Raw genomic sequence first — 22,207 nt, 5'->3', positions numbered from 1 at the left:
CACACAAAGTAAGACGCTGAAAGCGAGTGCCAACAATTTAGGCAAGAAAGAAGCAGCAGAGAGTAATATGCTCTTTTCAGTTGGAGGTAAACAGGGAACATAGACGCTGACCTGATGACTCCCTACTCCATTTTGGATGACCTACACACACCGTGAGCTGTGAGTGAGTGAGCAAGAGGCACACACACACACACTCACAGCAACTGCCCAAACAAAAAACTAAATATGACACACACACACCCAAACCGCCCCAACACACAACAAAAACATGACACACACATCAGCATGTCAGAATGTATCAATAACACTGGTTACATTAGCATGGTCCTAGTGTTGGTCACTGGCAGAGAGGAGAGCAGCAGAGAGGAGACGGAGGAGGTAGCTAGCTCTACTGTGGATCTATAACTGCTTATATAAAGGCCTGAGATGAGCTGCAGATACATGATCTGAGATTTCACAAGTTCACTCCTTCTTTCAAGTCCAAAATAACTGCAGCTGGGTTTTCAAACCCACACTTGAACTGAACTTCAAGAGGCAGGCAGGAGGTTGGTTGACACAGGAGCAGAGCTCTTCTATGTATGCAGCATGTAGGCTAGGCTTAAACTGTACATGTACACATAGGGTTAGATGCACATACAGTCCCCCACACACCAAAGATGCACGTACACACACACACACACACACACACATACCTGCAGTGCAGCCACAAACTGGATAGTGCTGACGAGTGCCAGAGAGTGTCCAGGGGGGAAGTTGAACTTGACCGTGTCCAGAAAGTGTGCGTTGTCCATCTGGATATCAACAAACACGTACAGCATCTTAATGCCTACTGTGGAGTCTATGGGGACTGGAGGGAGACAAAGACGGGGTTAGGATGAATCATTTAATGCACTATACAAGACCAAAAGTATGTTCTCGTTGAACATCTCGTTCTAAAATCATGGGTATTAAGATGGAGTTGGTCCCCCTTGTGCTGCTATAACAGCCTCCCCTCTTCTGGGAAGGATTTCCACTAGATGTTGGAACATTTCTTTTGGGACTTGCTTCCATTCAGCCACAAGAGCATTAGTTGGCGATTAGGCCTGGCTTGCATTCAGCGTTCTAATTTATCCCAAAGAACAAGTTCTTCCACAACGATCTTTACAAACCATTTCTGTATGGACCTCGCTTTGTGCACAGGGGCATTGTCATGCTTAAACAAGAAAAGGGCCTTTCCCAAACTGTAGCCTCAAAGTTTGGGTTAAGATTTCCCTTCACTGGAACAAAGTGCCAAAGGACCATTATTCCTCCTCCACCAAACGTTACAGTTGGCACTATGCATTCGGTGTAGGTAGCGTTCTCCTTGCATCCGCCAAACCCAGATTTGTCCGTCAGACCGCCAGATGGTGAATCGTGAGTCATCACTCCAGAGAACGCATTTCCACTGCTCCAGAGTCCAATGACGGCGAGCTTTACACAACTCCAGCCGACGCTCGGCATTGTGATCTTAGGCTTGCGTGCAGCTGCTTGGCAATGAAAACCCATTTCATGAAGCTCCAGACGAACAGTTGTTGTGCTGACGTTGCTTCCAGAGGCAGTTTTTAACTCTGTAGTGAGTGTTGCAACAGAGGACAGATTATTTTTTCTTCAGCGGTCCTGTTCTGTGAGCTTGTTTGGCCTACCACTTCGCGGCGGAGCCGTTGTTGCTCCTAGACTTTTCCACTATATGGCAGGGTCTACAGACAATCACGGATTACAAAAGGAAAACCAGTCACGTCGCAGACACAGACGTCTTGATCCCAGACAAGCTGAACACCTTCATCGCCCACTTTGAGGATAACACAGTGCCACCGACGCGGCCCGCTCCCAAGGACTGTGGGCTCTCATTCCACGTGGTCAACATGAGCAAAAACATTTCAGCATGTTAACCCTCGCAAGGCTGCCGGCCCAGACGGCATCCCTAGCCGCGTCCTCAGAGCATGCACAGTCCAGCTGGCAAGAAATGTTTGAGGACATATACAATCTCTCCCTATCCCAGTCTGCTGTCCCCACTTGTTCAAGATGTCCACCATTGTTCCTAAACCCCAAAAAGCAAAGGTAACTGAACTAAATGACTATCGCCACATAGTGTTACTTCTGTCATCATGAAGTGCTTTGAGAGACTAGTCACGGATCATATCACCTCCACCCTACCTGACACCCTAGACCCAGTCCAATTTCCTTACCACCCCAATAGGTCCACAGACGATGCAATCGCCATAACACTCCACACTGCCCTATCCCATCTGGACAAAAATAATACCTATGTAAGAATGCTGTTCATTGACTACAGCTCAGCATTCAACACCATAGTACCCTCCAAGCTCATCATCAAGCTGGAAGCCCTGGGTCTCAACCCCTCCCTGTGCAACTGGGTCCTGGACTTCCTGACGGGCCACCCCCAGGTGGTGAAGGTAGGAAACAACATCTCCACACCGCTGATCCTCAACACTGGGGCCCCACAAGGGTGCGTGCTCATCCCCCTCCTGTACTCCCAGTTTACCCATGACTGCATGACCACGCACGCCTCCAACTCAATCATTGAGTTTGCAGACGACACAACAGTAGTAGGCCTGATTACCAACAATGACGAGACAGTCTACAGGGAGGAGGTGAGGGCTCTGGCGGAGTGGTGCCAGGAAAACAACCTCTCCCTCAATGTCAACAAAACGATGGAGCTGATCGTGGACTTCAGGAAACAGCAGAGGGAGCACACCCCTATCCACATCGACACGACCGCAGTGGGGAAGGTGAAAAGCTTCAAGTTCCTCGGCGTACACATCACTGACAATCTGAATTTGTCCACCCATACAGACAGTGTGGTGAAGAGGGCAAAACAGCCTTCTGTTGGGCTGTGTCGTGTCTTTACTATCATTAAACTGAAGACTTATAGTTTTTATCAAAGATTCTCTGTAATTAGTATTACGCGATTAGACTGATTAATCAAGTAACTAATTAACTAGGAAGTCGGGGCACCAAGGAAAAATATTCAGATTACAAAGTTATAATTTCCTAATATAACCTTTCAGATATTTTCATATCTGATCCATAGTCTTCTGATTAATGAATTATTTACTTTACCTCACGTTAGTCTCATTCTAAACATCGTAAATTGTTGGTTATCTGCACGAACCCAGTCTTCACTATGAGTCATCCATTCATCAATTGTCTTAAATCATTTATTTATTACTAAGTAATTCACAGAAATGCATAAACAAACAGTCAAACAAGGTAAATGTGGTTACAAGAAATGATAGGGGAATGTGCCCTAGTGGGCAAAACCGGCATGGCGGCTTGTTAGACAAAAGGGAAATGGGGGTCGACTAAGAAGTCACTACAGAGTGATAATTATAACAATTGAAATGCTAATCCTTTGCACATGAACGCTCACTCATTCAGGAACAATTGCAATCAATATATATATTTACGCTCAGTGTGTCGTCTTGATCGCTGGTGAAAAGTTCATTTATTTTGTAGAATTGTCCGTTCTCTCCCTCTCTCTCTCTCTGTCGTGGTTATAGTGGATAGTTCAGAGTGCCATTCATTAGTTTCGTTATATTTCGTCCTAGCTGCAGACTAGTAATTAATATCAAAGACTTGTTCTTATTCTGTCGGTATCGATAGTCTAAGAGTTTAATCACGTGGTATGGTTAAAAGATTCAGCAATGGTCTACAATCTTTGTCCCTCCTAATGGAGAAAAACATGGTCTGCAACCTTTAGCCATCTCGTAATTGAGGTAAGCTCGGTCTGCTGATCGAAAACCCGAGTGGGGGTTTTATTCGGAAGGCAGAAAAAGGGCTGTCCCAGGAGGCCTGACCATAACTGGGCTCAGGGGCGGTCCCAGGATGTCTGACCCTAACTGGGCTCAGGGGCGGTCCCAGGATGTCTGGCCCTAACTGGGCTCAGGGGCAGTCCTCTGTTTTAGTTCAAATCAAAAGGGAATTGGATTTTTCTTCATTAAACAGTCCAAAACCATATTACACAATTATACAAACAGTATCATCCTCACTCATTCATCTTATACAACAATTAGATGTAAACCTCATATCTGAGGCTATTATATAAACAGCATTATGGTAATGTGGCCACACCGTCTCCCATGAGCTTCCCCAAGTTGTGACAAACGGACCAGTTCGTAGCTGGATTCTTCACCGATCTTTTCTACTTTCTCCGGAACATGACATTTGTTCGTACCTCAAGTTCTGTGAGGTGGAAGGATTTCCTTTGTTCTCCATGAAAATCTACTCTCTCTATACTGTGTGACCATGTGGCAGGGTCTTCTCAGGAATTTACGACCTCTCCGACCACAGCAACCTAGTTGAAGGAGGCAAAGGGGGAGGCAGGGAGAGGGGGATGGGGCTCGCTATACCCAAAGAGGACAGCGTCATGACAGCTGTATCACCACCTTACTGCACCTCCCGCAACCGAAGGGCTCTCCAGAGGGTAGTACGGTCTGCCCAACGCATCACCGGGGGCACCCGATGTCACAGGAAGGCCAAAAAGATCATCCAGAAGGCGAGGTCAGTACAGGTGCATCAAAGCTGGGCCCGAGAGACTAAAAAACAGCTTCCATCTTAAGGCCATCAGACTGTCAAATAGCCATCACTAGCCAGCTACCACCCGACTACTCAACCCTGCACCTTAGAGGCTGCTGCCCTATATACTTAGACACACTGGCCACTTTAATAATGGAACACTAGTCACTTTAATAATGTTTACATACTGCTTTACTCATCTCATATGTACATACTGTATTCTATTCTACTGTATTTAGTCAATGACCCTCCGATATTGATAGCCGAATATACACTAATTTGAAGGGGTGTCCACATACACTATATATACAAAAGTATGTTATGTCAGTTTTATACCACAGACATGGAGTACTCCTCAGAAGCCTAGCATTAAACTACAGTCACAAATCTGCACACACAGCACACACCCACTTTTAGAATAGAGCTGAAACCCTTTCCACGTGATTGAGCCGGCACACACACACGATGTTGGGCACTGATGCAAATACCTCAATTATTTAGGAAAGGAGAGGGACACATGCAATTACTATTAATATTATTAATTTCACAGGCCATTTACGATGCGCCCGCCTGGGCTTAGGAAAGCCAGAGACTTAGGGACAGGGGGGAGCGGGATGGAGGGAGTGGGGGAGCGGGATGGAGGGAGTGGGGGAGCGGGGTGGAAGGATTGGGGGAGAGGGATGGAGGGATTGGGGGAGCGGGATAGAGGGAGTGGGGGAGCGGGGTGGAAGGATTGGGGGAGAGGGATGGATGTAGTGGGGGAGAGGGAGGGAGTGGGGGAGAGAGGGAGGGAGTGGGAGAGAGAGGGAGGGAGTGGGGGAGAGAGAGAGGGAGTGGGAGAGAGTGCTGAGGGAAATGGGGTATAAGGGCAGGGATAAAGAGAGAAGAGAGAAGCATTATCTTTGGTTTTGATCATGGTAATTACAGTTCCTCTTGTTTTACATGCAATTTACACAAAGGACATTTATGCTGTGATTAAGCAAATGGGCCATTTTCATGTCAATGTTTAAACACTTGTAATGTAGCTCATTTCATGCCACAGACATATGAATAAGAGATGGAGAGATAAATCGGAGAAGGAGTGACAGGGAGAAGAAGAGAGAGAGAGAGAGATGGTAGATATTCATCTGGACAGAGGGATGGTGGATATTCATCTGGACAGAGGGATGGTAGATATTCATCTGGACAGAGGGATGGTAGATATTCATCTGGACAGAGGGATGGTAGATATTCATCTGGACAGAGGGATGGTAGATATTCATCTGGACAGAGGGATGGTAGATATTCATCTGGACAGAGGGATGGTAGATATTCATCTGGACAGAGGGATGGTAGATATTCATCTGGACAGAGGGATGGTAGATATTCATCTGGACAGAGGGATGGTAGATATTCATCTGGACAGAGGGATGGTAGATATTCATCTGGACAGAGGAATGGTAGATATTCATCTGGACAGAGGGATGGTAGATATTCATCTGGACAGAGGAATGGTAGATATTCATCTGGACAGAGGGATGGTAGATATTCATCTGGACAGAGGGATGGTAGATATTCATCTGGACAGAGGGATGGTAGATATTCATCTGGACAGAGGGATGGTAGATATTCATCTGGACAGAGGGATGGTAGATATTCATCTGGACAGAGGGATGGTAGATATTCATCTGGACAGAGGGATGGTAGATATTCATCTGGACAGAGGGATGGTAGATATTCATCTGGACAGAGGGATGGTAGATATTCATCTGGACAGAGGGATGGTAGATATTCATCTGGACAGAGGGATGGTAGATATTCATCTGGACAGAGGGATGGTAGATATTCATCTGGACAGAGGGATGGAAGATATTCATCTGGACAGAGGGATGGAAGATATTCATCTGGACAGAGGGATGGTAGATATTCATCTGGACAGAGGGATGGTAGATATTCATCTGGACAGAGGGATGGTAGATATTCATCTGGACAGAGGGATGGTAGATATTCATCTGGACAGAGGGATGGTAGATATTCATCTGGACAGAGGGATGGTAGATATTCATCTGGACAGAGGGATGGTAGATATTCATCTGGACAGAGGGATGGTAGATATTCATCTGGACAGAGGGATGGTAGATATTCATCTGGACAGAGGGATGGTAGATATTCATCTGGACAGAGGGATGGTAGATATTCATCTGGACAGAGGGATGGAAGATATTCATCTGGACAGAGGGATGGAAGATATTCATCTGGACAGAGGGATGGTAGATATTCATCTGGACAGAGGGATGGTAGATATTCATCTGGACAGAGGGATGGTAGATATTCATCTGGACAGAGGGATGGTAGATATTCATCTGGACAGAGGGATGGTAGATATTCATCTGGACAGAGGGATGGTAGATATTCATCTGGACAGAGGGATGGTAGATATTCATCTGGACAGAGGGATGGTAGATATTCATCTGGACAGAGGGATGGAAGATATTCATCTGGACAGAGGGATGGAAGATATTCATCTGGACAGAGGGATGGTAGATATTCATCTGGACAGAGGGATGGAAGATATTCATCTGGACAGAGGGATGGTAGATATTCATCTGGACAGAGGGATGGAAGATATTCATCTGGACAGAGGGATGGTGGATATTCATCTGGACAGAGGGATGGTAGATATTCATCTGGACAGAGGGATGGTAGATATTCATCTGGACAGAGGGATGGTAGATATTCATCTGGACAGAGGGATGGTAGATATTCATCTGGACAGAGGGATGGTGGATATTCATCTGGACAGAGGGATGGTAGATATTCATCTGGACAGAGGGATGGTAGATATTCATCTGGACAGAGGGATGGTAGATATTCATCTGGACAGAGGGATGGTAGATATTCATCTGGACAGAGGGATGGAAGATATTCATCTGGACAGAGGGATGGTGGACATTCATCTGGACAGAGGGATGGTAGATATTCATCTGGACAGAGGGATGGTAGATATTCATCTGGACAGAGGGATGGTAGATATTCATCTGGACAGAGGGATGGTAGATATTCATCTGGACAGAGGGATGGAAGATATTCATCTGGACAGAGGGATGGAAGATATTCATCTGGACAGAGGGATGGGGATAGATAATATCTACCATCCCTCTGTCCAGATGAATGGAAGGAGACTAACACTATCTGGATAGTCCCAAGTAGATTGTTTCTGCTTCTATCTATCAAATCAGAAACAAAGAGGAGAGAATGGCTAGCTATTGATGATGGGGGAAAACATTGATACGGTTACATTATGTTGGGCAATACTATAGCGACATTTTGACTCCGAGTACCGATTCGTATAATAAAAAATAAAACAAATAATAATAATAATTGCTATGTTGCGCTAATTGGTTGTTCCTGCGCTAAAACTCCGTTATTTTTCATTCTATATCTTGTTTTTTAAATAGTGAGCCAACATGTTTTCGGCACTTTTTTCCCATGACTGATTAAAAACGAATTTTCTCATGCTCTCTCTCATATGCTCTCTCTCATATGCCCTCTCTCGCATGCTCTCTCATATGCTCTCTCGCATGCTCTCTCTCATATGCCTTCTCTCGCATGCTCTCTCTCATATGCCCTCTCTCGCATGCTCTCTCTCATATGCCCTCTCTCGCATGCTCTCTCTCATATGCTCTCTCTCATATGCTCTCTCGCATGCTCTCTCTCATATGCCCTCTCTCGCATGCTCTCTCTCATATGCCCTCTCTCGCATGCTCTCTCTCATATGCCCTCTCTCGCATGCTCTCTCTCATATGCTCTCTCTCATATGCCCTCTCTCGCATGCTCTCTCTCGCATGCTCTCTCTCATATGCTCTTTCTCATATGCTCTCTCTCATTTGCTCTCTCATTTGCTCTCTCTCATATGCTCTCTCTCATATGCTCTCTCTCATATGCCCTCTCTCGCATGCTCTCTCTCATATGCTCTTTCTCATATGCTCTCTCTCATTTGCTCTCTCTCATATGCTCTCCCTCATATGCTCTCTCTCATATGCTCTCTCTCATATGCTCTCTCTCATATGCTCTCTCTCATATGCTCTCTCTCGCATGCACCCCCTCCCCCCCCCCCTTTGCCCTCAGAACAGCCTCAATTCATCGGGGCATGGACTCCACAAGGTGTCAAGCGTTCCATAGGGAGGCTGGCCCGTGCTGACTCCAAAGCTTCCCATAGTTGTGTCAAGTTGGCAGGATGCCTTTTGGGTGGTGGACCATTCAAATCCAATCAAATGTTATTTTGTCACATGCGCCGAATACAACAGGTAGACCTTACAGTGAAATGCTTACTTACAAGCCCTTAACCAACAACGCAGTAAAAAAATAAAAAATAAGACAAAAAATAAGAATAAGAAATAAAAGTAACAAATAATTAAAGAGCAGCAGTAAAATAACAATAGCGAGGCTATATACAAGGAATACCGGTACAGAGTCAATGTGTGGTGGCAAAGGTTAGTCGAGGTAATATGTACATGTAGGTAGAGTTATTAAAGTGACTGTGCATAGATAATAACAGAGATGCACACAGGAAAATGTTGAGTGTGGGAAAATCCAACAGCTTTGCCACAAACCGGTGCGCCTGGCACCTACTACCATACTTCATTCAAGGCACTTACATTTTATGTCTTGCCCATTCACCCTCTAAATGGCACACATACAGAATCCACGTCTCAATTGTCTCAAGGCTTAAAAATCCTTCTTTAACCTGTCTCCTCCCCTTCATCTACACTGATTATACTGGATTTAACAGGTGACATCAGTAATGGATCACACGTTTCACCTGGATTCACCTGGTCAGTCTATGTCATGGAAAGAGCAGGTGTTCTTAATATTTTGTATACTCAGTATATAGTGAGCAATATGTTTGGAAAATCAAATCGTAGTAACATTGAATCGCAATACATGAGAATCACAATACATGTCGTATTGGCACCTAAGTATCGTGATAATACTGTATCCCGAGGTCCCTGGCAATTCCCAGTCTTGTTAGCTATAGAAGTGGGCAGGAAGAAAACATATCGCCATTCAATTTTGGGTGGGATAGGGAGAGGTAATGAACTGCATATATTAAAAAAAGAGAACGAGGGGAAAGGGAAGGAGAGGATTTGGAAGGCACTAGGCGTGATGAATGGATAGGAGTATCAGGAATGAAGGACAGGGAAGGAGAGGATTTGGAAGGCACTAGGCGTGATGAATGGATAGGAGTATCAGGAATGAAGGACAGAGAAGGAGAGGATTTGGAAGGCACTAGGAGTGATGAATGGATAGGAGTATCAGGAATGAAGGACAGAGAAGGAGAGGATTTGGAAGGCACTAGGCATGATGAATGGATAGGAGTATCAGGAATGAAGGACAGAGAAGGAGAGGATTTGGAAGGCACTAGGAGTGATGAATGGATAGGAGTATCAGGAATGAAGGACAGAGAAGGAGAGGATTTGGAAGGCACTAGGAGTGATGAATGGATAGGAGTATCAGGAATGAAGGACAGAGAAGGAGAGGATTTGGAAGGCACTGGGAGTGATGAATGGATAGGAGTATCAGGAATGAAGGACAGAGAAGGAGAGCGATGGATAGTAAGAAACAGGCCTAGGTGGGAGACAGAGAGAAGTTAAAAATACCAGGCGGTTGGAATGGGGAGTGTTGTGGGACTGGGGACAGACACGGAGTAAAGACTCCACTTCTTTAGCTAGGCATGAAGACAGATGTCAGGCAGGAAGACCAGGCAAGCAGGCAGGGAGACTGCAGACAGGCATGAAGACCGGCAGGCAGGGAGACGGCAGGCAGGCAGGGAGATGGCAGGCAGGCATGAAGACCGGCAGGCAGGCAGGGAGACGGCAGGCAGGCAGGGAGACGGCAGGCAGGCAGTGAGACGGCAGGCAGGCATGAAGACCGGCAGGCAGGCAGGGAGACGGCAGGCAGGCAGGGAGACGGCAGGCAGGCAGGCAGGGAGACGGCAGGCAGGCAGGGAGACGGCAGGCAGGCAGGGAGACGGCAGGCAGGCAGGGAGATGGCAGGCAGGCATGAAGACCGGCAGGCAGGCAGGGAGACGGCAGGCAGGCAGGGAGACGGCAGGCAGGCAGGGAGACGGCAGGCAGGCAGGGAGACGGCAGGCAGGCATGGAGACCGGCAGGCAGGCAGTGAGACGGCAGGCAGGCATGAAGACCGGCAGGCAGGCATGAAGACCGGCAGGCAGGCAGGGAGACGGCAGGCAGGCAGAGAGACGGCAGGCAGGCAGGGAGACGGCAGGCAGGCAGGGAGACGGCAGGCAGGCAGGGAGACGGCAGGCAGGCAGTGAGACGGCAGGCAGGCAGGGAGGTAGACAGACAGACAGACAGGCAGGCAGGGAGACAGAGAGCAGAGCAGAGAGCAGAGTGCAGAGAGGGCAGAGCAGAGAGTGCAGAGAGGGCAGAGCAGAGAGTGCAGAGAGTGCAGAGCAGAGAGTGCAGAGCAGAGAGTGCAGAGAGTGCAGAGCAGAGAGAGCAGAGAGTGCAGAGCAGAGAGAGCAGAGAGTGCAGAGCAGGCAGGCAGACAGACAGAGACATAGACATACAGCTGCTGCTTGTTTACAGGTGCTCCAAAAAAACAAATGGCACAGCATAGTGGGATCGATCCATTCTCTGATCACATTAGTACGGCTGTCTGAGAGCACTGCAGTCACTGCAATTAAAAGCACTGACGATGAGACAGCCCCAAGTTTCTCACTTTTTCATTTCCTCCATCTATATCACTCACTCATTCAATCACTCCCTTACTCCTTTTCTCATTCAATCACTCCCTTACTCCTTTTCTCACTCAATCACTCCCTCACTCATTCAATCACTCCCTCACTCATTCAATCATTCCCTCACTCCTTTTCTCACTCAATCACTCTCTCACTCATTCAATCACTCCCTCACTCATTCAATCATTCCCTCACTCCTTTTCTCATTCAATCACTCCCTCACTCATTCAATCACTCCCTCACTCATTCAATCATTCCCTCACTCCTTTTCTCACTTAATCACTCTCTCACTCATTCAATCATTCCCTCACTCATTTTCTCACTCCCTTACTCCTTTTCTCACTCAATCACTCCCTCACTCATTCAATCACTCCCTCACTCATTCAATCACTCCCTTACTCCTTTTCTCACTCAATCACTCCCTCACTCATTCAATCACTCCCTCACTCATTCAATCATTCCCTCACTCCTTTTCTCACTCATTCAATCACTCCCTCACTCATTCAATCACTCCCTCACTCATTCATTCATTCACTCCCTCACTCCTTCAAATCACTCCCTCCCTCACTCATTCAATCACTCCCTCACTCATTCAATCACTCCCTCCCTCCCTCACTCATTCATTCATTCATTCATTAATTCACTCCCTCACTCCTTTTCTCACTAATTCAATCACTCCCTCACTCATTCAATCACTCCCTCCCTCACTCATTCAATCACTCCCTCACTCATTCAATCATTCCCTCACTCCTTTTCTCACTCATTCAATCACTCCCTCACTCATTCAATCACTCCCTCACTCATTCAATCACTCCCTCACTCATTCAATCACTCCCTCACTCCTTTTCTCACTCGTTCAATCACTCCCTCACTCCTTTTCTCACTCATTCAATCACTCCCTCACTCATTCAATCACTCCCTCCCTCACTCATTCAATCACTCCCTCACTCATTCAATCATTCCCTCACTCCTTTTCTCACTCATTCAATCACTCCCTCACTCATTCAATCACTCCCTCACTCATTCAATCACTCCCTTACTCCTTTTCTCACTCAATCACTCCCTCACTCATTCAATCACTCCCTCACTCATTCAATCATTCCCTCACTCCTTTTCTCACTCATTCAATCACTCCCTCACTCATTCAATCACTCCCTCACTCATTCATTCATTCACTCCCTCACTCCTTCAAATCACTCCCTCCCTCACTCATTCAATCACTCCCTCACTCATTCAATCACTCCCTCCCTCACTCATTCATTCATTCATTCATTCACTCCCTCACTCCTTTTCTCACTAATTCAATCACTCCCTCACTCATTCAATCACTCCCTCCCTCACTCATTCAATCACTCCCTCACTCATTCAATCATTCCCTCACTCCTTTTCTCACTCATTCAATCACTCCCTCACTCATTCAATCACTCCCTCACTCATTCAATCACTCCCTCACTCATTCAATCACTCCCTCACTCCTTTTCTCACTCGTTCAATCACTCCCTCACTCCTTTTCTCACTCATTCAATCACTCCCTCACTCCTTTTCACACTCATTCAATCACTCCCTCACTCATTCAACCAATCCCCCACTCCTTTTCTCACTCATTCAATCACTCCCTCACTCGTTCAACCACTCCCTCACTCATTCAATCACTCCCTCACTTATTTTCTCACTCATTCAATCACTCCCTCACTCATTCAACCACTCCCTCACTCATTCAACCACTCCCTCACTCATTCAACCACTCCCTCACTCATTCAACCACTCCCTCACTTATTTTCTCACTCATTCAATCACTCCCTCACTCATTCAACCACTCCCTCAATCATTTTCTCACTCATTCAATCACTCTCTCACTCATTCAACCCCCCCCTCACTCATTCAACCACTCCCTCACTTATTTTCTCACTCATACAAACACTCAGTTAACATGAGAACATGCCACATACATATGCAAGCCCACTCCCTCACTTATTTTCTCACTCATTCAACCACTCCCTCACTCATTCAATCACTCCCTCACTCATTCAACCACTCCCTCACTCATTCAACCACTCCCTCACCCATTCAATCACTCCCTCACTTATTTTCTCACTCATTCAATCACTCCCTCACTCATTCAACCACTCCCTCACTCATTCAACCACTCCCTCACTTATTTTCTCACTCATACAAACACTCAGTTAACATGAGAACATGCCACATACATATGCAAGCCCACTCCCTCACTTATTTTCTCACTCATTCAACCACTCCCTCACTCATTCAATCACTCCCTCACTCATTCAACCACTCCCTCACTCATTCAATCACTCCCTCACTTATTTTCTCACTCATTCAATCACTCCCTCACTCATTCAACCACTCCCTCACTCATTCAACCACTCCCTCACTCATTCAACCACTCCCTCACTTATTTTCTCACTCATACAAACACTCAGTTAACATGAGAACATGCATATACATATGCAAGCCCACACGTAGGCACGAAAGCTCGCAAACGCACGCAAGCACGCGCACACACAATCACTCACAAAGTCACACACAATCACTCAAAGTCACACACAATCACTCACAAAGTCACACACAATCACTCACAAAGTCACACACACAGCAACAGCAGGTGGGACAGAGGAAAACCTCAAAGTCAGAGAATGAACAATGACAGGCAGCGATAGGAAAAAATAGAACAAATGATGGAGAGGGAGAGATGGAGTGAAGAGGGAGAGACAGTCAGGGAGGGCAGTGTCTTTAATCTCCTGCAGGTGTCTGACACAGTTGTGTTGCTGATGAAGCCTCAACACTTCCACTACATGTGATGCTGTCAGTCAACCACAGCTATAGAGACCTCCTCCACTCCTCACAGAGCAGAGAGAACGCAGAGACCATCTGCCAAGGTTGGGTCAATTCCATTTCAATTCCGCCAGTTCAGGGAGGACTGCAAAATACTCAATGATAATGATTGGCCGTTTACATCCTTGGAATTAGAATTTATACCATCGTGTTAAGTTCAGGTTCATTTGTTCCATTCACATGACAGAGGACATGTGAATGATGTGTGATTAATACATACAGTGCCTTCAGAAAGTATTCATACACCGTGACTTATTCCACATTATGTTACAGCCTGTGTTCTCACCCATTTACATACAATACCCCATAATGACAAAGTGAAAACATGTTTTTTGAAATGTTTGCAAATATATTGAAAATGAAATGCAGAAGATTTACATAAGTATTCACACCCCTGAGTCAATACATGTTAGAATCACCTTTTGCAGCTATTACAGATGCAATTGTTTCTGGGAAAGTCTCTAAGTGCTTTGTACACCTGGATTGTACAATATTTGCACATTAATCTTTTGAAAATTCTTCAAGCTCTGTCAAGTTGGTTGTTGATCAATGTTAGACAGCCATTGAAATCTTGCAAAAGATTTTAAAGTCAATTTACAACAAATTTGGAAAGTATTCAGACCCTTGAATTGTTCTACTTTATTATGTTACAGCCTTATTCTAAAATTGATTATTAAAAAAAAATCCTCATCAATCTACACACAATACCCCATGATGACAAAGCAAAAACATATTTTTAGAAGGAAAAAAATGAAAATATCACAAATATCACTGCCACCACCATGCTTCACCGGTGCCAGGTTTCAGCCAGACGTGATGCTTGGCTTTCAGGCCATAGAGTTCAATCTTGGTTTCAGCAGACCATAGAATCTTGTTTCTCATGGTCTGAGAGTCCTTTAGGTGCCTTTTGGCAAACTCCAAGCGGGCTGTCATGTGCCTTTTACTAAGGAGTGGCTTCCGTCTGGCCACTCTACCATAAATGCCTGATTGGTAGAGTTCTGCAGAGATGGATGTCCTTCTGGAAGGTTCTCCCATCTCCACAGGGTGACTCTGGAGCTCTGTCAGAGTGACCATTGGGTTCTTGGTCATCTCCCCGACCAAGGCCCTTCTCCCCCGATTGCTCAGTTTGGCCAGGCGGCCAGCTCTAGGAAGAGTCTTGGTGGTTCCAAACTTCTTCCATTTAAGAACGAAGGAGGCCTCTTTGTTCTTGGGGACCTTCAATGCTGGAGACATTTTTTGGTACCCTTCCCCAGATCTGTGTATCGACACAATCCTGTTTTGGAGCTCCATGGACAATTCCTTCGACCTCATGGTTTGGTTTCTGCTCTGACAAGCACTGTCATCTGTAGGACCTTATATAGACAGGTGTGTGCCTTTCCAAATCATGTCCAAGCAATTGAATTTAACACAGGTGGACTCTAATCAAGTTGTAGAAACATCAAGAATGATAAATGGAAACAGGATGCACCTGAGCTCAATTTCAAGTCTCATAGCAAAGGATCTGAATACTTTACCGTTCAAAAGTTTGGGTCACTTAGAAATGTCCTTGTTTTTGAAAGAAAAGTTCATTTTTTGTCCACTAAAAATAACATCAAATTGATCAGAACAGGCCAGCATCCCGGAGTTGCCTCTTCACTGCTAACTTTGAGACTGGTGTTTTGCGGGTACTATTTAATGAAGCTGCCAGTTGAGAACTTGTGAGGCGTCTGTTTCTCAAACTAGACACTCGAATGTACTTGTCCTCTTGCTCAGTGGTGCACCGGTGCCTCCCACTCCTCTTTCTATTCTGGTTAGAGTCCCAAACAAAACGCTTTGCATTCAGGACATAAAGTTATTTTCTTTACTACATTTTTTGTAGTATTACTTTAGTGCCTTGTTGCAAAAATGATTAACTACAATGCTGTTGATCCAGCTTCAGTTCTCTCCTATTACAGAGCCATTAAATTCTGCAACTGTTTTAAAGTCACCATTGGCCTCATGGTGAAATCTCTGAGCAGTTTCCTTCCTCTCCGGTAACTGAGTTAGGAAGGATGCCTGTATCTTTGCAGTGACTGGGTGTATTGATACATCCTCCAAAGTGTAATTAATAACTTCACCATGCTCAAAGTGATATTCAATGTCTGCTTTAAAAATTTTTTTTACTAATAGGTGCCCTTCTTTGCGAGGCATTGGAAAACCTCCATGGTCTTTGTGGCTGAATCTGTGTTTGAAATTCACTGCTCGACTGAGGGACCTTATAGTCAATTCTATGTGTGGGTATAGAGATGATGTAGTCATTCAAAAAATCATGTTAAACACTCTTGCACAGAGTGAGGTTATGCAACTTAATGTGTGAGTTGTTAGGCAATTTTTACCCCTGAACTTATTTAGGCATGCCATAACAAAAGGGTTGAATACTTATTGATTGAAAACATTTCAGCGTTTTATTTTTAATGAACTAATACAAATGTCTAAAAACATAATTCCACTTTGGCATTATGGGGTATTGTGTGTGTGACAAAATCTCAATTTAATACATTTTAAATTCAGGTTGTAAAACAACAAAATGTGGAATAAGTCAAGGGGTATGAATACTTTCTGAAGGCACTGTACATCTTTCTAATGACTTGATATGATATTGACCCCAGTCCTGATGCCCACTAGACTAACTTTACAGAGGATTCAACTGTTGTAATACAGCATTTGGACTACAGCGATGGGGGAAAAAGGTATACAGTTACATACAGGGATATTATTTTTGACGATTTATAATATTGTATTGGCAATATCGCCATATTATTTTTGCGCTAGTTGGTTGTGCCTGCACCAAAACTCCAATAATTTTCCTTCACAGCTTGTTCTCCATCTTTTTAAATTAGGGAGCCAATTTGTTTTCAGCAATCCTATTTCCATGACTGATCAAAACTAGTTTTCTCATGGCTCTCTCTTGTCCCTCTGTAGCAGACATATGGAGTGAAATACACTGCTCAAAAAAATAAAGGGAACACTAAAATAACACATCCTAGATCTGAATGAATGAAATATTCTTATTAAATACTTTTTTCTTTACATAGTTGAATGTGCTGACAACAAAATCACACAAAAATTATCAATGGAAATCAAATTTATCAACCCATGGAGGTCTGGATTTGGAGTCACACTCAAAATTAAAGTGGAAAACCACACTACAGGCTGATCCAACTTTGATGTCATGTCCTTAAAATGAGGCTCAGTAGTGTGTCTGGCCTCCACGTGCCTGTATGACCTCCCTACAACGCCTGGGCATGCTCCTGATGAGGTGGCGGATGGTCTCCTGAGGGATCTCCTCCCAGACCTGGACTAAAGCATCCGTAAACTCCTGGACAGTCTGTGGTGCAACGTGGCGTTGGCGGATGGAGCGAGACATGATGTCCCAGTTGTGCTCAATTGGATTCAGGTCTGGGGAACGGGCGGGCCAGTCCATAGCATCAATGCCTTCCTCTTGCAGGAACTGCCGACACACTCCAGCCACATGAGGTCTAGCACTGTCTTGCATTAGGAGGAACCCAGGGCCAACCGCACCAGCATATGGTCTCACAAGGGGTCTGAGGATCTCATCTCGGTACCTAATGGCAGTCAGGCTACCTCTGGCGAGCACATGGAGGGCTGTGCGGCCCCCCAAATAAATGCCACCCCACACCATGACTGACCCACCGCCAAACCGGTCATGCTGGAGGATGTTGCAGGCAGCAGAAAGTTCTCCACGGCGTCTCCAGACTCTGTCACGTCTGTCACATGTGCTCAGTGTGAACCTGTTTCATCTGTGAAGAGCACAGGGCGCCAGTGGTGAATTTGCCAATCTTGGTGTTCTCTGGCAAATGCCAAACGTCCTGCACGGTGTTGGGCTGTAAGCACAACCCCCACCTGTGGACGTCGGGCCCTCATACCACCCTCATGGAGTCTGTTTCTGACCGTTTGAGCAGACACATGCACATTTGTGGCCTGCTGGAGGTCATTTTGCAGGGCTCTGGCAGTGCTCCTCCTGCTCCTCCTTGCACAAAGGCGGAGGTAGCGGTCCTGCTGCTGGGTTGTTGCCCTCCTACGGCCTCCTCCACGTCTCCTGATGTACTGGCCTGTCTCCTGATAGCGCCTCCATGCTCTGGACACTACGCTGTCAGACACAGCAAACCTTCTTGCCACAGCTCGCATTGATGTTCCATCCTGGATGAGCTGCACTACCTGAGCCACTTGTGTGGGTTGTAGACTCCGTCTCATGCTACCACTAGAGTGAAAGCACCGCCAGCATTCAAAAGTGACCAAAACATCAGCCACGAAGCATAGGAACTGAAAAGTGGTCTGTGGTCACCACCTGCAGAACCACTCCTTTATTGGGGGTGTCTTGCTAATTGCCTATAATTTCCACCTGTTGTCTATTCCATTTGCACAACAGCATGTGACATTTATTGTTAATCAGTGTTGCTTCCTAAGTGGACAGTCAGATTTCACAGAAGTGTGATTGACTTGGAGTTACATTGTGTTGTTTAAGTGTTCCCTTTATTTTTTTGAGCAGTGTATGTTTGGAACATCGAATCGCAATAAAATCACAGAATCGAATCACAATACATATTGTATTGGCACCTACAGTTGAAGTCAGAAGTTTACATAGACTTAGAATGGAGTCATTAAAACAAATTTTTCAACCACTCCACAAATTTCTTGTTAACAAACTATAGTTTCGGCAACTTGGATAGGACATCTACTTTGTGCATGTCACAAGTATTTTTTCCAACAATTGTTTACAGACAGATTATTTCACTTATAATTCACTGTATCACAATTCCAGTGGGTCAGAGGTTTACATACACTAAGTTGACTGTTCCTTTAAACGGCTTGGAAAATTTCAGAAAATGATATCATGGCTTCTGATAGGCTAATTGACATCATTTGAGTCAATTGGAGGTGTACCTGTGGATGTATTTCAAGGCCTACCTTTAAACTCAGTGCCTCTTTGCTTGACATCATGGGAAAATCAAAAGAAATCAGCCAAGACCTCAGAAAAAACATTGTAGACCTCCACAAGTCTGGTTCATCCTTGGGAGCAATTTCCAAACGCCTGAAGGTACCATGTTCATCTGTACAAACAATAGTAGGCAAGTATAAACACCATGGGACCACACAGCTATCATACCGCTCAGGAAGGAGATGCGTTCTGTCTCCTAGAGATGAAAGTACTTTGGTGCGAAAAGTGCAAATCGATCCCAGAACAACAGCAAAGGACCTTGTGAAGATGCTGGAGGAAACAGGTACAAAAGTATCTATATCCACAGTAAAAAGAGTCCGACATAACCTGAAAGGCCGCTCAACAAGGAAGAAACCACTGCTCCAAAACTGCCATCAAAAAGACAGACCACGGTTTGGAACTGCACATGGGGACAAAGAGTGTACTTTTGTCCTCTGGTCTGATGAAACAAAAATAGAACTGTTTGGCCATCATGACCATTGTTATGTTTGGAGGAAAAAGGGGGATGCTTGCAAGCCGAAGAATACCATCCCAACCGTGAAGCACAGGGGTGGCAGCATCATGTTGTGAGGGTGCTTTGCTGCAGGAAGGACTGGTGCACTTCACAAAATAGATGGCATCATGAGGTAGGAAAAATAGGTAGATATATTGAAGCAACATCTCAAGACATCAGTCAGGAAGTTAAAGCTTAGTCGCAAATGGGTCTTCCAAATGGACAATGACCCCAAGCATGCTTCCAAAGTTGTGGCAAAATGGCTTAAGGACAACAAAGTCAAGGTATTGGAGTGGCCATCACAAAGCCCTGACCTCAATCCTATAGAATATTTGTGGGCAGAACTGAAAAAGTGTGTGCGAGCAAGGAGACCTACAAACCTGATTCAGTTACACCAGCTCTGTCAGAAGGAATGGGCCAAAATTCACCCAACTTAATGTGGGAAGCTTGTGGAAGACTACCAGAAACGTTTGACCCAATTTAAACAATTTAATTCAATGCTACCAAATACTAATTGAGTGTATGTAAAATTTTGACCCACTGGGAATGTGATGAAAGAAATAAAAGCTGAAATAAATAATTCTCTCCACTATTATTCTGACATTTCACATTCTTAAATTAATGTGGTGATCCTAACTGACCTAAAACAGGGAATCTTTACTGGGATTATATGTCAGGAATTGTGAAAAACTGAGTTTAAATGTATTTGGCTAAGGTGTATGTAAACGTCCGACTTCAACTGTAAGTATCATGATAATATTGTATCTTGAGGTCCCTGGCAATCCCCAGCCCTATTTGACTAGTGGAAATTCATCCAGTAATTTTGTAGCTATGCTGAATGTAGAAGAGGCGTCTCATTTCAGCCTTATAACCAGTATGACTGGCTAGTGCTGCCTTTTATCCATCATGTTCTTTTTTATACCAGTGCAGAACACAGAGAGTGTGTGTTGTGTCTGTTGGTTGGTCAGAGAATGTGTATCGCTTGCTTGTTGGTTTGTTAGAGTGGTTGGCTGATGTATTGGATTAATATTCTCATGGTCAGATGTGGTATTTGGGAGAGGTGAGCCTTGTTCAGATCGTTCTGCCAGGGAGAAATCACAAATATTGATTTAGCATTCCCTGCTATATTGTGCTGCAGACAGGCAGAGAGCAGCGCAGAGAATGAAGGGTCCTTAAGATCTGCACAGGCTTTTCAAAGGACAGCCCTAATGCATGTTCTCCATTGATCGTCTGAGTAAATGTGCTGCTGTCCAGCCTCTAAAGGTCTGACAGGCCTTACAAAGCTGCAGCTAAGCACACACACTGAGCTATTGAGTACTACCCATTGCCAGGCACTTGTAGTACAAAACCTACAGTCTGTATGTGCTGCGGGTATTGATCTCGCTGCTTTATACCCTGGCTGGAGGCCATGGGGTCTGTCTATCATTCTTATGCCTCGAGTATGTGTGTGGTGTGTGTGTGTGTGTATAGTTGTGTGTGACTGTGTGTGTGGTTATGTGTGGCTGTTTGTGTGTGTGTGTCAGGGTTTCTATTCCGGTGCTCAGAATGACAGAAATCACATTTAGATTATGGTAATTAACAGAACATACAACTCATGTAATAAAGTAGCAAATAAAACTTCATTTTCAGCCTCCCGAATGGCGTAGCGGTCTAAGGCACTGCATCGCAGTTCTGCGTCCCTACAGATCCTGGCCGTGACCGGGAGACCCATGAGGCGGCGCACAATTGGCCCAGCGTCGTCCGGGTAGAGGAGTTGTCCTTGTCCCGTCGCACTCTAGTAACTCCCATGGCGGGCCGGGCACAAGCACGCTGACACAGTCGCCAGGTGTATGGTGTTTCCGCCGACACATTGGTTGTTTCAGAGGACGCGCAGCTTTCAACCTTCACCTCTTCCAAGTCCGTACGGGAGTTTCAGCAATGGGACAAGACCTTAACTACCAATTGGATATCATGAAATTGGGGAACACTCCACGAGGGTGGTATGAGGGCCCACATCCAGCTTTTCTGTACACAGCATTGTACGAGATCTTCAGTTTTTTGGCAATTTCTTGCATGGAATAGCCTTAATTTCTCAGAACAAGAATAGACTGACGAGTTTCAGAAGAAAGATCTTTGTTTCTGGCCATTTTGAGCCACAAATGCTGATGCACCAGATACTCAACTAGTCTAAACAAGGCCAGTTTTATTGCTTCTTTAAAAATCAGCACAACCGTTTTCAGCTGTGCTAACATAATTGCAAAAGGGTTTTCTAATGATCAATTAGCCTTTTAAAATTATAAACTTGGATTAGCTAACACAACGTGACATTGGAACACAGGAGGGATGGTTGCTGATAATGGGCCTCTGTACGCCTATGTATATATTCCATTTAAAAATCAATCTGCCGTTTCCAGCGTCAATAGTCATTTACAACATCAGGGGGCACTATTTTCACGTCCGGATGAAAAGTGTCCCCAAAGTCAACTGCCTGCTACTCAGGCCCAGAAGCTAGGATATGCATATTATTAGTAGATCTGGATAGAAAACACTCTGAAGTTTCTAAAACTGTTCGAATTATATCTGTGAGTATAACAGAACTTATTTGGGC

The 22,207-nt window shown here is 45.1% G+C and overlaps 1 protein-coding gene across 2 annotated transcripts in view; it reads right to left on the bottom strand.

Moving 5' to 3' along the window:
• The window catches only part of LOC110507778 (2-(3-amino-3-carboxypropyl)histidine synthase subunit 1), a 142,252-nt gene that overhangs the window by 48,255 nt on the left and 71,790 nt on the right, over window positions 1-22,207 (bottom strand). For both annotated transcript variants that reach the window (XM_036964880.1, XM_036964879.1), the window contains exon 5: window positions 693-847. In XM_036964880.1, the coding sequence (XP_036820775.1) occupies window positions 693-847 (155 nt within the window). The remainder of the gene's footprint in view (window positions 1-692; window positions 848-22,207) is intronic.

This window comes from Oncorhynchus mykiss, chromosome 27 (assembly GCF_013265735.2).
Source record: "Oncorhynchus mykiss isolate Arlee chromosome 27, USDA_OmykA_1.1, whole genome shotgun sequence".
Taxonomy (NCBI): domain Eukaryota; kingdom Metazoa; phylum Chordata; class Actinopteri; order Salmoniformes; family Salmonidae; genus Oncorhynchus; species Oncorhynchus mykiss.
Note: the sequence above shows the minus strand (reverse complement) of the source record. Positions and strands in the feature narration are given on the sequence as shown.